Source organism: Quercus lobata, chromosome 2, assembly GCF_001633185.2.
Source record: "Quercus lobata isolate SW786 chromosome 2, ValleyOak3.0 Primary Assembly, whole genome shotgun sequence".
In the NCBI taxonomy this organism is placed as follows: Eukaryota; Viridiplantae; Streptophyta; class Magnoliopsida; order Fagales; family Fagaceae; genus Quercus; species Quercus lobata.
The window spans coordinates 62,070,302-62,086,723 of NC_044905.1; the positions used below are offsets into that span (position 1 = coordinate 62,070,302).

Genomic DNA, 16,422 nt, shown 5'->3' on the forward strand with positions numbered 1-16,422 from the left:
ATTCATTTAAGTTCTCTAATATTTTTTTCGTTCATTTTAGTCATTTAAGTTTCAATTTTATTTAATTAAGGCCTTTCCGTCAACTTCAGTTAATTTTTTTAAAAAGAATTTGAAAACTATTTTTTAATCATCAATTGGATTTAAAATTTTGGATAATTAACCACAACAATTAACAAAAGTAGATTAAGAGGTCTTAATTGAATAAACTTGAAACTTAGAGGACTTAAATAAATAAAGCAGAGTTAGAGGGCTGAAATGAATTATGGTAAAACATAAATGATATGTTTTGCTGTTTAGGCTTAAAATTATATTCTCTCGAATAAAGAAGAATAATACGAAGTAATTAACATTTCTTGTTTCAATGGGTCATGCACTCATGCTAACGGGTGTCCTTAGAATAATGATTAACAATCTATTTTAGAAAAGTTTTGACACCATTTTTATAGAAAATGGAAAAAACTGTCAAAATATTAATTTTTTTTTAATTTTTTTATAAAAACTTTCTTTAAATGAATTATTAATCATTATCCTACAGGCATCCGTCAGTATTTTCCTTTTTAAATATAGAAATAATAATTAACATCTCTTTCATTTTTTTAGGTTTTTTCTTATGAGGAAAAAACAGTAAACGACAATTTATCCTTATGACATGGCAAAGTTTGATGGGAAGAAAATTACGGGATTAAAAACCCTGCCGTTTCGTAAGGGTTCAATGTCGTTGGAAAGTGGCACGACAAGAACAAGCAACAGCAGCAACCAAAACCAAAACGAAGCCGATATCAGAGGCAGCACTGAAGAAACCGTGTATTTGACTATTTATAGGCTTTGGAAGCGAGCGAGTGGCACCCAAAAAAGACACAGAGAGATGGGAAACCCGAAACAAAAGTGGACATCGGAGGAAGAAGAAGCTCTACGTGCAGGAGTGGCCAAACACGGCACTGGCAAATGGAAAGACATCCAGAGAGACCCTGAGTTCAATCCTTTCCTTTCTTCTCGCTCCAACATTGATCTCAAGGTCTCTCTCTCTCTCTTTCTCCCTCCATTCTATTTATATGTACGTGTTTATGTGTTTTTGTGTTGTGGGTGTTCAATGAACAAACTCTCTCTTTCTCCCTCTATTCTATTTATATGTACGTGTTTATGTGTTTTTGTGTTGTGGATTTTTAATGAACAAACAAGAAAGACCCTCAATTTTTATTAGCTGCAACCATAGAACGTGCCTTTTTGATTTATATGCTATTGGGGTCAGACTTATTTTTTTATTTTGAGCTCATATATTTGGACCCAGATGAGATTTCTGCAAGTATTATTGCCTGGTTTCATTGTATGTGAAAATCATCAAACCAACACTATTGATTGTTAGTTTAGAGATTGTTTGTTATGCATAACTTGAAGGATTTCTTTTTTTTTTTTTTTTTTTGGATGAATGGTCTTGAAGATGTTTGACTGATGATGATTATTATAATATCGGGAATGAATTCGATCTTTATTGAATCATAAGCTATGATGTATAGCTCCTCTCAGTGCTACAAGGTAGTCAAAGGCGAAATGTGACTTTAAGGTGCCAAGGCCTTCTATCGCCTGAGGCGACAAAAAGGTGCTAGCCTGAGTAAAGCAAGACACTAAATTCTTAATATATTTATTATTCTTATAGCACTTGAATCATATGTATCTAGTGTATTAAAATATTATAATGAAGTGTTTTTCAATGTGTTGCATGAAGAAATTATGTCTATCAAATTATTTGAAAAAGGATTAACGTGGTTTAGGCTCTATTAGTTATTCTAATAATAGGTTTACAACAAGATTCTATATAACAATGAGTTTTACAACAAAATTTTGTAAATTAATTTAACTAATAATAGGTTTTATAACATGCCTTTTTAAATTAATAATCTGATAATAGATTTCACAACAAACTTCTATAAAAAAATTAAAATTAAAACACCTGAGGCTCTCACCTTAGTGCCTTTTTCGTTGCTTAAGGCGGTCACCTTGCTCGCCTAGGCTCCAAAGGCAAGCGCCTCAATAAAGGTGCCTCGCCTTAAATCCTTTAAAGCACCTTAGTGGTGCCTCGCCTTGCTCGGTGCCTAGGCGAGCACCTGGCTCGCTTTTGATTACAATGCAGTGCTATTGCTCATTGACTTGTATTAACCTTCACAATGATAGTAAGTAAAAGATTATCCTCTTTTTAGTATGTCTCCTTATAATTAATGATTAGGGTGGAAAGGCACCATGGTGATTATTAGAGAATATTACATATAAGGAAGTGTTGTGGACTTTGTAGAAAATTGGTTATGTGATATATGATATATATTTTTGATCATTTCCTTTTTAGAATTTTGAGTCATAAGTCGGCTGTGGCAAAGACTCGAGTTTTTTTTCCCCACCTTGCAATATCCGAATGACTGGGATTGTTGAAAGTGTTTCTTTTTAGATGCAGGATAGAAACCTTAATAAGCTCTGATTCCAATTCCAATATAGGATCTTTAGTAATTCAGCAGTAAATTAGATGTCTTGATGAGATCTTGAAGGATTCTTGATTAGGGTTTGATGTTTAAGGGTTAGGCAAAAAAAGATTGAAACTTGTATATGTTGATGGTTGTTTGGTGTTAAAAAAGTGTGTAGAACAAGAAATAAAGATAACACTAGGCAATTACACTTAGGTAGGAGAAAGCAATAAAAAATTCACAACCTCAAAAATTAAGATCAGCTGCTGGAATTTTTAAAATCAATCTCACTGTCAATGTTATTGACTACGATAAAGCCTTTATGTAGCCATTGCTAAATCCTTTCCTAAAAGGACTAGGACTCATAAAATAACCTATTTCTAGAAAGACCAATACTCTTAATAATAAATAAAAAGTAAAGAACCTCTAAACCACCTAAGAAAAAGGTCTCAAAACACAAAGTAAGAATCATGAGCGTTTGGTACATCCAAGGACAACGCATTCCTGAAAATCTGGGATTTACCATATTACCTTTATTCTAGTAAAATTTGATTAAAACTGTACCAGAGACTTTCTAACTTAATAAACTTAATACTAAGACTCAATAATAACTAAAGTAGCCTATGAAAGGGGCTAAGAAAGTCCCACATCAAATTTAGACCACAGTTCTAGAATCTGTCGATATTTAATCTTATTTTTCTTCAAACGTGTCACTATCTGCATCGTCTTTCTCCATTCTGACTTATAATTTAAGACCCATTTCTATGACAGTCTCCTAATTGCTCTCTGTCTTGGTATTCTCTTTGGAATTGGATTCGGGAAGATGGTGTCATCAGTTGTTGGTATCAATACAGGGAATTGGTTTAGACTGCATATTTACATTAATTTTGGTCAGTGAATTGGCTCTACAGCCTTTGAATTTGATGTGAGGTGTCTCAAAAAATTTAAAGTAGTTGTGGAATAAAATGGTTTAACCTCTGGGTCATAAAAGCTTAATGAATTGATAGAGCTTATGGTATTAAGTGAGAAAACACTGGCTTTGTGATTTTTGCTAGCCCCCAGTCTACTTAATAATAAAGCTCATATTTTTGTTAAGCTCATTTGCACGAGCCCAGGCCTGGAAAACTTGTTTTTTAAGTATGCATTTGGATGAGCTTATTTTTGTAAGCTAGTTTTATTTATTTAGATTTTTTGCATAAAAGTGCAGCTGTACTTTGAAAAATGTGATGCCTTAAAAAGCTGTACATTCTATTTTGAGGTGAAAATAAGTTCATTCAAACGAAGGCTAAACCATTTTTATTGATAGGCAGGTTGTCAAGGGAGATTAACTCTATCCTGAACTGGCAATTAAGAGTAAGATATGGATTCTGTTTAGTTAGCTACACCCAAAAAGTTAGATTTCAACCCCCCCCCCCCCCACCCATATATATATAGAGAGAGAGAGTTGATGGTTGTGGTTTAGTTGGTATCAGTATGTATGAGAGTTTATTTGATGGGCAATTCTCTACCCTGCAGTTTGCTGCAGGTCGTTTAGTTTATACTAATTGTTGAGGATGTTGTGCAACCATATAGTGTAATTTCTTGTGCATTTCTGTTATTATTGGAATGCGGCTTCTTTTTCATCCTAATAAAAAATGGTACCACAGTATGTAAATTTAATATTGCTCGGTATGTGCTCTCATTATTTTCCACATGAGTAGGATAAATGGCGAAACATGAGCGTTAGTGCTGGTGGCCAAGGCCCCCGGGAAAAATCACGGTCATCAAAAGCAAAAGCCAACCCAGATACTCCCACTACTACACCATCCAGTGTGCAGACCTCTGTTGCTGCTTCAGTTGCACATGATACAGCAGCTGATCCAAATGTGGACGATTCTACAAAAAGCTTAACAGATGGGAAAAATGCTTCAAGGTATGGCACCTATTTGTTTCTCTTGCCTTTGATGCTGAAAATCTCTTTCGTCTTTTCATAACCAAAAAAAAATATGCAGGTTACTCCTTGATGCTGTATGGTATACTATGGGTATGTGTGGATACCGCTTATTTGCTGAAAATTGAAAACTCATTGCTGAAAACACTGTAGCAAAATATTTTTTATTGCAGAACAGTGCCATGGGAACAGTGCCACGCGTTTTTCATCACTTGGCTGGTCCATGAACAGTGCCATGGGACCAGCCAAGTGAAACGCAAACACACACAGAAAATCATCTATGCAAACACACACTATGAAGTTTACATTGCATGTATTTGCATGTCTGCTGAGTGATTGGAATTTTTCTGAATGTCAAAAGGTGAGGAATGATGAGTGGGAGAAAGATAGACTTTTAGAATCTTATAAATTTGTGCAACCACTGTGAAGGGCAGTTGGTTAACAAGTCAGGGAAGAAGGGAATGTAGTATATGCATGTTCAAGCCCAATGACTGTTTCGGTTAACCAATAGATATAAGATTGCAAATTGGCAATCAATTCATACTGTAACATAGTCCTTTATTTAAGTAGATAAGAAGTGGGTCGTGTGTCAGCAGATGTCCAAAAATGATTTGTTGCATTTAGGATTCATTGTAAGTAGAGTATGAAAAGAAAATTGTTCTGTAAGTAAAATCTATATAACAAGAGATATTATATCTTGATCCCTTACCTGGACACCTATGTATCATTCTGCCCACAATAAATTTGCGTAGATTATGGAATGCTATCTTACAAATCCCAATTTAAAATTTCTCTAGTCAATGAAAAACTATAAATGAGGTATAACTGGAAGTTCTGTAGCTACTTGTTGTGGGAACTGCATAGCTGTGTTATCTGGTAAATTCTTAAATTGATGCAGTGATGTAGCCTCATGTCACTATCCTGTTTTGCTGTGCCTTCCATGGGCTTACATAACTCCTCTTCCATGTATTATGATAGGTCAAAACTTAGGGACAATTCTTTAGGTTCCCCAATTATATTCAACCATGTAGTTGCATTAATGCAGCACAATCAGTATTATCTTTCCCTAAGCACAATTAAACCGTGTGAATCATTGACTAATGCAGCCACATGGTTTGATTTAATTTGAGAACTCAAGATACAACACATAAGGAACTGTAGCCAAGTTTTGCCCATTATGATAATTTTTTTTTTATTAGTAAAAAAAATTCTACTTTTTTCCCCCACCCATCTTATTAGCAGATCTATTAGTTACACCTTTTTTTAAGATTAGAGGATTTCTATGTGAGTAATCACTAAGAGGTTTCATTTCTGAGAATAAGGTGAGGCAAGAGTGTGTTAGAGGAAGTAAAACTAGAAAAATATATATCCCTTTTTTTCACTAAAAAATTTAAATTAGTCAACTCTGCTCTTGGGCATGAGCATAAATTGCTTAGCCTTTAGGAGTGAATGCCCCTAGATTACCCAGCTACTGGTTCTTGCGGGTGGGATTAGTTTCCTGTAGGTTTTATTCGCTAATGGCAAGTCCAAAGGGCTTTTCGTTAAATAGGTTCCCTAAGTTATCAAAATAAATGGATGAATAAGTTGGTCAACTCACAAATATGAAACCCATGCACAAAGTCATAAAACAGAAACGACTCCTTATTTATGCCCACAATTGCTATGCTGTGTAGTTTACAAATTTCCAATCATTTACAATCTTTTTTCAAATACAAACCTGTTATGTCTAACATATTTTATTATTTGTTACTAGTTATAATGCAATGATTTTTGAAGCACTTTCCACCTTGAACGAGCCAAATGGATTGGACACTAGCAAAATTGTTAGCTTTATTGAGGTATGATTCATTTGCTTTCATGCATGTCATTATTAGTTAATACCATGGAGGAATTTATTTATTTGGTTTACAAAGAAATAACTTGAGATTCTGCTGATGTCAAAAAATTATGCAGGCTTATTATGAAAGAAAATCATTTTTTATGGAGGACCGCACATGCACCATTAACTTTTGAATTTTAGCTTAGCTTTATTATTATTTGACTGATTTTTTTCACCTGCTTCTGTATCATACTTCTGTTATTGTTACTCTGGTTATCATGTTTAATAGAAATTATCGCCATCTTATTTCATAAATAATTATTGCAGCAAAGGCATGAGGTTCCACAAAATTTTAGGAGGCTATTGAGTACAAGGTTGAGAAGGCTGGTTGCACAAGACAAGCTCGAAAAGGTGGTTTAATGCTTTTCATTGCAGATTAATCTCTAATTATTTCACATCATGAATGCCTCTTTCCCCAATTGCTTAATTCATTCGTCCAAGCCTTGCAATTTCAAGCATTATGCTCAAATGTATATATAAAGTTAGAGTCGCTATTTGGTCATGATAACCGCATTATTTCACATCATGAATGCCTCTTCACCAACATTTATTGATGTTCTATCTATTGGCAGTCTTTAATTTGCTTCAGTGCCCGGCTGCCTAGGCTTTAGTTTCTTGCATTTTTTGGTTACCTCATTATGAATGATAATTATTATCTGAAGGTTAGAGAGGAAATCTAAGAAGATATGTGTCATCCATTATTTCCTAGTCATTCCAGTACCTTCTGGATCTTAGGAACTAAGAGCTAGATATTGCAGTGTGAGGCTTGTAATTTGCCATTAAGGCTTGTCTAGTCTCTGCAATAGATAAGCAGAGGAATCAATGTTTGAGAAACTTCTTCCAACACTGTCAGTTCTTCCAAACCTGGACGTTGTTTCAGGTGTGTGCACCAGAAGCAGGTCAGATGCCTACGCTCCCTTGGTACTCTGATGGAAGTAACAAAAGAAAACAGTTGATAATGCTTATGTAAAGGAGCCATGTATTAGGAATTTCTCTGTTTTCTCTAGCTTTTGTCATAGAATATAGGATAAGAAACTTATACACAAAATTAGTTGAATATACTTTCTGGGATGTTCATTTGCAATCATTAAATCTCATTTTTTGTGAGCCTAGTGATCTTGCTTTTCTGAACTTTACTTACTAAAGGAGAGAAATGTTTCACAACTGGATGTATAATCACTACATATGGTGAGAAGTTTGCCTTCTTCCCCTCTTCCCCCTCGGTTTCCCTGCTCTACTGTCTGGTGTTACATATATTGAATTACTAGCATGTCCTAATGAAAAGAAATAAATTCTTGTGAACTATGCAACTGAATGCAGAGGCCTACCCACTTTTCCTTTTACCCAAACAAATTGTGGTTTTGGGGGGCTGGGGTGGGAAGTCCATGATGTTAAAGAGGAAGAGAATTTGTTGTAGCACTCGAAAGGGAAAACATAAGCAGAGTTACTCAAGGGTACCCTATCCTAAACTGGTTAATATAGGTTGAGGTGGAATATAAACTGAAGTTATCATATTGTCAAAATGCAGGTCCAAAACTGCTACAAGATGAAAACTGATGTGTCATCTGGGACAAAGACACCTTTACCTACCCCTACCCCAAAACAGGACATCCAGCCTAGGCCGTTGCAGAGCATTGGTTATTTGACCATTGGTGATACAGTAGAAGCAGCAGCAGAGGCTGCTGCCTGCAAGATTGCTGACGCAGAAAACAAATCATTTGTGGCAGCTGAAGCAGTTAAGGAGGCAGAGAGGGTTTCAAAGATGGCTGAAGACACGGATTCCTTCTTACAGCTAGCTAAAGAGATTTTTGAGAAATGTAATAATTCAAAGTCCAGATTCTCACTTATTATGCCATTAATTTCTCACTTACTCTAACTTTATATTTTTATATCCTTGACAGGTTCACGAGGTGAGATCGTGCTTATGGCATGAGATATGGATTTATCATATACCAAACTGGAGGAATGATAACAATGATTAGAATTTGTAAATTTAGATTCCTTTGCTTTTCACATTTTCTTTGGGTGCAGTCAAATAGAGTTTGTTTTATTGTTGGTTGTGCTAAGAATGATACTGCATCCCTTCATAGTAGACCAGGTGATGAGAGAATTTTTAATGTAAGCTACCTAATCACCTGTAAATTTGGTCAATGGTAAGGCAGTAATATATGAACAATGGAATGGAAATGATAGAATTATCTTTATTTTATTTTCAAAAAATTTCAAGATGGACAGTGTAAATTTCTGTTTATAGTGCCTATATGTAGGGAGAAAATCTACTATTGTTCAACAAATGCATTTTCATTTTAGTTCCGAACTAAAATGTAATTCCACAAGTTTTAAAATTCGATCAACTAGTTCCGCCTTACAGGATTTGGGATTTGAGGGATCACCTGAGCATTGTCATCATCAGCCAACCACTGATTTACATTCAAGTATGTTATAAACTGTGAGGAAAACTGAATAAAAGCAGGCATGGAATGGAAACATGATTACTCTCCTAGACTCGGTACATTATAACTCAACTGTCTTTAGCTGCTTGGCCATGAAGTAATTTACATTGCTGCTGAAATTTTATAGACAATCAGCTAATGGTAAATATAGATCTCTATTGTGTTTCAATAATGGAAGATGAAGTTCTTGTCATGTAACACAGTGCCAATAGGCAGTGGCCTTGTTGCTGTGCAAGCGTAGTATTTGGTGATTAAACCAGGGCCTCCAACAAGAGTAAAATAGGATTTAGATACACACTTGAACCGCATCAAAGATTATTTCACACGCAGCCTTTCAAAGCTTTCCACCATCACATCTTCGGTCAGGTTGCTGCTAAACCAAAACATCTATCTGCCACAGCTTGCCTTGCCACAACCGTAAAGAGTTTGCCAAGCTTTAAAGCTAGGTTGGTCAGTTCAGTTCCGAGGACCTCGATCAAATCAATGTAGTAGTACACTACTAGACTATGGACATTTTAGTTCAACTATCCTCACTCTTTTCGGCTGCGACTTTATCCTAATTCATGTATAAGACTAGATGTGTCCTTAACATTATTTGGATACGTATACATCTAGTTAGATGCTCAAAAAGCTCTTAACTCCCATGTTAAAAAAAAAAAAAAAAAAAAATGTTAGCAATAATTATTTTTTGTAATCTTTTTCTCTTCTCTTCCCCCTTTAAAGGACAACAACCCCTTTCGTGGAGATCATCAAAAGTAAAATAGTTAATAGTTTAAAAGTTTGAGTGTCTTTCTTTATCGAAACCTCTTCCCCATACATCTATCTAGCCATATCATTCTTGAGTTTACAAAGAAGATTGAAAGAAGTTAGCTACTATCCACGTGAGATTCCGTAAACAAGTTTGTCTAACCCTCATATTTGTACTATTTTATTTATAAAGAATATTTTTAAAGTCATCATGACTCTTCCAAGTAAAGGATCAAGTAAAATCCACTGGCTTAGAAGTTCAAAGCAAAATGAATGGGACCTCGAACGGTACTTATAGGTACCTTCGTGTTCTGATTCTTTGATTTTAGAGCAAATTAAGAATCAGGACTTTGCTTACAAGCTTGTTCGCGGCCACAGTAAGCGCCACTGTCGTTCTCTTTCGCCCAAAAAGTGTTTTACATATTACGACGTAATGAGTTGGGGGCAACATGCCATTTGAACAAAATTGACCATTCATGCATGGTGCTTGGCAGGAAAGAGAACTCCAGGACTTCTTTTTTAAAATTTTTTACTTCAATTTGAATTCTAAATGTCTCCTTTGGAGTCATCAATTTGAATTCTGAATGTCTCCTTTGGAATCATCAAGAAGTAACGGTTAAACTACAAAACTTTAGGCAAGAACTCCAAAACTGTTTTATTTTATTTATATTTATTGTACAATAAGAACTGAGGGATTATACTCAAGTGGCCACAGGTTACAATGGTTAAATTCTGATTTTAACTGGCGTCTTGCACCAACTCCTTCCTATTCTTATATATATAATTTTTTTTTTTTTTTAACTCCTTACTGTTCAATAGACATAGGCAAAAAGCACAAAACCTAAGTTATAATTACTCAGTTAAAATACCAAAATCAAACAATGTCATTTCCACACATACAAAAAAGAATGTAGTGATATTAACTAACTTAATAAGCAAGGTCTTATTTACATTAACTTCAGGTCGAGTGGAATTCTTTGTTTTCTCGGGTGATACACAACATTTACTATACTGCAACCAGATTTCTTTAACAAATTAGCATCAATTAAAGCACATATCATAAAATGTCATTTCGAAGCAACCAGAAAATTAACAGCCTCTCCTCCCTCACAAGTCACAACATCCCTACCCTAAATTTTGGCACTCATATTTCCTAAAAAATCGATTGAATTTCAAACCGCATATATTAGAAACAACAGGAGCTAATAATGTGCTTCTTGAGTCCTGACCAGGCGAAGATAAAAAAAGAAACCAGTTCTACTCCAACACCTAAAATGAGGAAGTTATTTTGACATGGATCAACCCAAATATCATTTTCTCTGGTGGTAGACAGAGAAGATATATATATTTGATCACCGGAACTAAATTAATTAAAAGTGGGGCTAGAAATTTTGTTTAATATCAAAGAGATTTTATATATATATATATATATATATATAATATGAGATAGATGTTAAAGGCGAGTTATAAGAACACATTTGAAACGAGGATCAAAAGGAACTAAGCCAGAGAAAAAAGAAACAGCACATGCGACAGTATGAAAAGACTGTTAATGGTAGCACAAGACAGAAATAACTCAAAAGCAATCAGCTTGACTCAAAATGTGGACCGTGTGTTCACACTGCCAGATGCATGAATGAACTGCAGATACATGTAGGGGAAAGTGGTGAATAAGATTGAAATTTAAAAAGCACGGGGAGAGATGGAATGAGAAAAAAATGAAATATCTCAACAATATTCAGTCCAGAGACCACTTTTTTCTTTCAAATAAATATATCAAGAACAATAAGCATTGCCAACAACGTTGTCTTATTACCAAAGCATATCAGACATTGGATGTCATTGCATCCGTTCTCTCGCATGTGCAGCAAATTCTCGTCTCTGTTGATGCAGAGGAAGAAAACGAATGAGGCCAGCAAACTAAACCGATACCAAAACTGAAACATATGAAACTACAAAAGCACAAGACCAAGTTCAGATGGCTTCAATTCACGCCTAATCCGGTAGTTATAAAGATAGTAGTGAAGTTGCCCGTCTCCTGGTCCAAATTTCAGTTCTTTCAGGAAAGACTCATTCTGCATGACGTCCAATGCATTGAAAACATCATAATCCTTTTGTTTTGCTACAATAAGAGCATCATTCATCAATTGAAGCAACGGAGTCTTTGTGGAGACATTATAGTAAGAATATGCTGCTTTCAAAGTCGAGTAAGTCTGATTGCCAAGGATAGACGAAGGAAGCGTGTAGAAGCTGCAGAAATCAGTGATCTCATGAGTCTCGGGGCTCTCAACCAAGTAACTATCCACCACATTCTCACTTGGAAGAAGCCAATGCTCCACATCATCTTCGTCAAAATCAGGTGCAACCACAAACTGGCTCAAGTAGTTCCTAAGCAACCGAGTAACAGCAGGAACATCTCTAAGTTCCATTTTTCTAAATCCAGGGGTCACTGGTGAATCTGGTAACTTGTAAAGTTTTATGGTTCGGCTCATTGTCATCCTTGCGCCAAGCCTTGAAAACCCAACATCAATGAGCTTCTTTGGGTTCAAAGACCTATGCCAATATTGGCAAGTTGTAATTGGCGTTGGAAGAACGACTCCGGCTGTGTAAGCTGCTTGCCAAATATTCTCCAAGTGAACTCTCCTAGTGACTTCCTTGATCATAACAGGTGCAAGCCTCTTCGATCTAAGCTTCTTATGAACACACAAGAAATTAATCTCAGCCATTCTGACAACCTCATCACGAACCCGAATTCTGGCAGGGACACCAGTAATAAAAGCAACCAGTTTCTTTGAAGATTTGGCACGAACACCAATATGCCAGCTCCTGAAATAACTAGGAGGACGCAGTGCCCACCTAAGAAATTCCTTGGAGTAATTGAATCTAAACATGTTCTCATCATCCTCAACATAATTATTCTTCAACAAATTGTAAACCTCAAGGCAAGTCTCCTCAGAGTCCATGTCACACGTGGTCCATTCATAGGCACTTGGGAGATTATAAGGTTCTTGTTTGACTTCAGATAATGGTGTCGGGGGCTCAATCGGGCCCTCGGGCAAACTCGAGTCACCAACCTCCTTGAATTGTCCAACAGGCTGTGTTTCCCAAAACTTATGCTTCTTGAGGGACATTGAGTCTTGGAATTTTCTTACTATAGTTTCCAATGAGCTATCATCCCTAGCAAGTGGGTTTGCATCAGAATCATTATCCGGGTTCTCTTTAGGAGACCCACTAGGAGATTTGTTATCACCCATCTCAACAATTCTTTCAATAACAGTTATAAACCCAGAAATGTGATTAATAACCAAACCCCTAACAATGAAGAAAACAAACCCAATTATGATCTGAAACTGAATCAGCAACAATCAAATATATAAAACCCAATAAACAGGTTACAAAATTAAAATAAATAAATAAACCAAACAATAGTATTTCCTAATGTAAAAACAACATTAACTTAAAACCCAGATAATGTTTTGTATAATTTTCATTTTTCTTATTGCTCTAGACAACCTAAAATTTCATTTCCCATGAATAATAGAAAACATAATAGATCTATGAAAGAAAACACGATAACTTGCAAGATACTACATAACATACAAGTTTCACTGGCGAGGTTGCTGGAGCTTTAAAGCGGCGAAGATCTTGAAAACAAAGTTGTGGTTTTCAAATTCCTTTGGTTCCTTCGGAGGAGACGAAATGGGAATTGTTAGGGTTTTTTGGTGGAGGCGGCTTTGGAGATACCGATAGCTTTGGAAAACACGACGAGAGTACTGTGTGGTTTTTGGGTTTTCATGTGCGTCGCTCTGCTTTCTCTTTTCTTTATTCAAGGGAATACCACTGACATCCTTGGGGTTTTCAGTATTATCGAATGTGTCGACTGTCTTCTGAAATTTGCGAAATAACTTGATAGCTGTTTTTACACCGTTTGGTAAGGAACGCTGTTTACTTGCTATGAAAATACGTGCGGATGAAAAAAATAAGAGCCCGTTTGGTTTGTCATTTGAAATCACAGTTATCAGTGTTTAAACACTAAACATCTCCTAAATCCTTTAACTTTTTTTTTTTTTTTTTTTATGAAAAAATTAAACCTCTAACTTTGTCCTCGTTTCAATCAAGTCTTTGAATTGTTACTTGATTGTTATATTTATTTAGGGTAAATTACATATTTGGTCTATGTTTTTTATATATAATTTCAATTTGGTTTATAACTTTTTCAATTATGTCAATTTAGTCTCTAACTTTTCAATGTCGTGTCAATTTTGTTACTATCGTTATCTCTTAAATAGATATTGCTGACATGACAAACGACCAAAATAAAGAATTAGTTTATTGTTATATCAATGAAAACTAATTTTTTATTTTGGTTATTAGCCACGTAAGCAATTTCAATTTAAGAGATAACGGTAGAGACTAAATTGACACAACACTAAAAAATTAGAGGATCAAATTGACACAACTAAAAGGTTACAAATCAAATTGAAATATTGCGTAAAAAATAGAGATCAGATAAGTAATTTACTCATTTATTTGTTTTTGTTAATTCAACCCTTTTAATATATTTTACATGGCAATGCTGATTAGTTTTTAGTTAGAATAATACTAGACATATGATAATATTATAATGAGGCAACAACTATGATTTTAATTTGATTTATAAACGATGGAAAAACCAACTGTAATATTTAACATTTTCAACCATGAAAGCTTTCAAAAGTAGATCTCGCAACAAAATGGAAGATTATAGGCTAGTGTTTGGCATGACACATAAGATTATAGGCTCTTGTGTTTGCCATGACACATAGAAATTATGGAAGATTAGAAATGGCACATAGAAATGACAAACAAATGATGGTATATTTTAATCATGATGGAATACTAGAAGCTTCTATAATGGTATATTTCTGGTATATGTTTCTAATAAATGTGTTTATCCCGGTATGTTTTTCTTTTTTTCTTTTTTAACTGAATAAAAAAATGAGATTTCCAGTGTAGACTTATCGACCCCACGTCACGTGATGGTAATGGGTAATACCACATGTACCACACGAGCTTTGCTGGAGCTATCGCACGAACCGCTCCTCTCTGAGTGCAGAACTAGGCTTCATTTCTGTGTCATGGTATATTTTTCATTTCTGAGTCATGGCAGATGGAAGATTTGGCAACAAAATGGAAGATAAGAAGCTTTCAAAATTACCGTAACTACCATAATTTAGAGCAAACAGCCCATAGGTGTAGTTACGGTCTCACACCTATCTTTAGAGTCTAGATTGCCACCTAAAAAGAAAAATTATTCCTCAAGCTACTTACTTTTGCTTTCACTGTGGTGCTACAAAGACACATTTTGTCTAAATTGTTTCAAGTTAGAAATCTAGAATCGAGTTCTTTAGCCTAGACATCAGATCACATTTCATCTTGAGCTTGTTGACCCTTTGAAGCAAAGGTTGGCATTTGCCTCACCTCCAAAAGAATTTTATTTCCTTCTCTTGGACATCTCGCATATACTATAAGTGTAAAGCCACCCAACCTACAAAGCCCAAAACTAGTGTTGTGTGAGTGAGGAAGGATTCTCGAAGCTGAGTGTCATTATGCATGTCCATTTCTTTGATAATTCCTATCACTTGTTGGACATAACCTCATTGACTCTCCATGTTGTACTTCATATGGTACAATCATCCTAAGAGTATGTGTACATTTTTGTACGCTTCATGTTTTCCATTTGCTCTTACATAATGTGTATTTTTGTTTGTATTAAAATTATAGAAATAACAAAAAAAATAAAATTGAAAATACAAAAAAGGAGAAGAAGCCTTTTTTGGCCATATTACACCAAGTCATAGCTAGTGTACATGTAGTGTTTGGACTTGCACTAGTATGCTCTAGTTATTTGATCTAAGTTTAGTTGCATGTGCGAGTGTTTGGAATGTTATTAGGCGTGTGATTGGCGTGAATGTGATCAAATTCAAAAACCATAAACCTTAAATTCTAAATAATAAGCTTACAGATTCTCTTGCTGGCTGTTGTACCATGCTCTCATACTTGATTGAAAAAGTTGATGTTCGTGTATTATTTAAAGGGTGAACATTGCTTGTAAAACTAGGGCATACACATGTTGGTAGAAGCAAATGATCATGGATGTGCAAAAGTGATCATCAATCAATAGTATATAACGTCTTTTTTAGGACTAAACACTTATCCACTACATCAAAAGTTATAGCTAATGGTAAGGGCGCAACTTTATTCCCTTAAAAGATGGCAGAACCAACAGGTCAATTGAGACTTGACTTAACTCGGCATCTATCTTGGTTGAATGATGTACTTGGCTTACTAACCCTTTGCCCAACAGTCTTGTAGTCATTGTCGAAGCCAGAGGGGGTAATTCCCCCCCCCCCCCTCTTTCCCCTTAATGTAATGCAAACACTAATGTTATGCATACAATTTTATTTTCACAAACAAATTTCACAATTGTTAAAGTAGTTGATTGTGAACGGTAGACACAACTAACACTCATGAATCCATCACTCACAATCAACCACTTCATGAACAACTGTGAATGTTATTGTGAAAAAAGTTATATCTATAGCATTATTGAATACTTAAAGTCTAAAAATTTTAATGTGTCAACTAACATTTCTCTCTCATCTCATGAAGTCTTTGTATAAACTCAAAATTTAGCTACTTAAAATAATAGTGGAAGGGGGGTTGTATTCTACATAGTTTTTTAAAGGCATTCAAAGAAGTGAGATTTGTTTACAACTTTACGGTTATATTGCTATATTCTTTAACATTTTCAAATTGATTTATTATTTTCATTATATTTTGAATATTCAAATTACATGTTTAAACTTTATGTATTTAAATTATTCTCTTAATTTGATTGGTATTATCTATGAATTGTGCTTGATTTCTTAATTTTTATGATATGAAATATTTATCATGGATAAATTTTTTATTATATATTTT

General features: G+C 34.9%; 2 protein-coding genes across 2 annotated transcripts; one reads left to right on the forward strand and one right to left on the reverse strand.

Moving 5' to 3' along the window:
• Nucleotides 1-709: 709 nt before the first annotated feature.
• On the forward strand, nucleotides 710-8,382 carry LOC115976085 (single myb histone 4-like). Its single transcript, XM_031097188.1, has 6 exons — nucleotides 710-1,015; nucleotides 4,151-4,362; nucleotides 6,134-6,218; nucleotides 6,527-6,610; nucleotides 7,788-8,076; nucleotides 8,161-8,382. Exons 1-6 carry the CDS (start codon nucleotides 713-715, stop codon nucleotides 8,190-8,192), a joined length of 1,005 nt encoding a protein of 334 aa, XP_030953048.1. The 5' UTR covers nucleotides 710-712; the 3' UTR covers nucleotides 8,193-8,382.
• Nucleotides 8,383-11,159: 2,777 nt separating this feature from the next.
• On the reverse strand, nucleotides 11,160-13,408 carry LOC115976087 (glycylpeptide N-tetradecanoyltransferase 1). Its single transcript, XM_031097189.1, has 2 exons — nucleotides 13,060-13,408; nucleotides 11,160-12,771 (listed from the first exon to the last, which is right to left on the reverse strand). The coding sequence occupies exon 2, from the start codon at nucleotides 12,711-12,713 to the stop codon at nucleotides 11,412-11,414; it is 1,302 nt and encodes a 433-aa protein (XP_030953049.1). The 5' UTR covers nucleotides 12,714-12,771; nucleotides 13,060-13,408; the 3' UTR covers nucleotides 11,160-11,411.
• Between the last annotated feature and the right edge of the window lie 3,014 nt (nucleotides 13,409-16,422).

What these genes read in the sequence shown, in the direction of transcription:
- LOC115976085 (XM_031097188.1), top strand. Translation starts at nt 713, where the DNA reads ATGTCGTTGGAAAGTGGCACGACAAGAACAAGCAACAGCAGCAACCAA. An exon ending in GATGGGAAAAATGCTTCAAG is followed by an intron (nt 4,363 to 6,133) that starts GTATGGCACCTA and finishes ATTTGTTACTAG; the next exon opens with TTATAATGCAATGATTTTTG. An exon ending in AAATTGTTAGCTTTATTGAG is followed by an intron (nt 6,219 to 6,526) that starts GTATGATTCATT and finishes TAATTATTGCAG; the next exon opens with CAAAGGCATGAGGTTCCACA.
- LOC115976087 (XM_031097189.1), bottom strand. Translation starts at nt 12,713, where the DNA reads ATGGGTGATAACAAATCTCCTAGTGGGTCTCCTAAAGAGAACCCGGAT.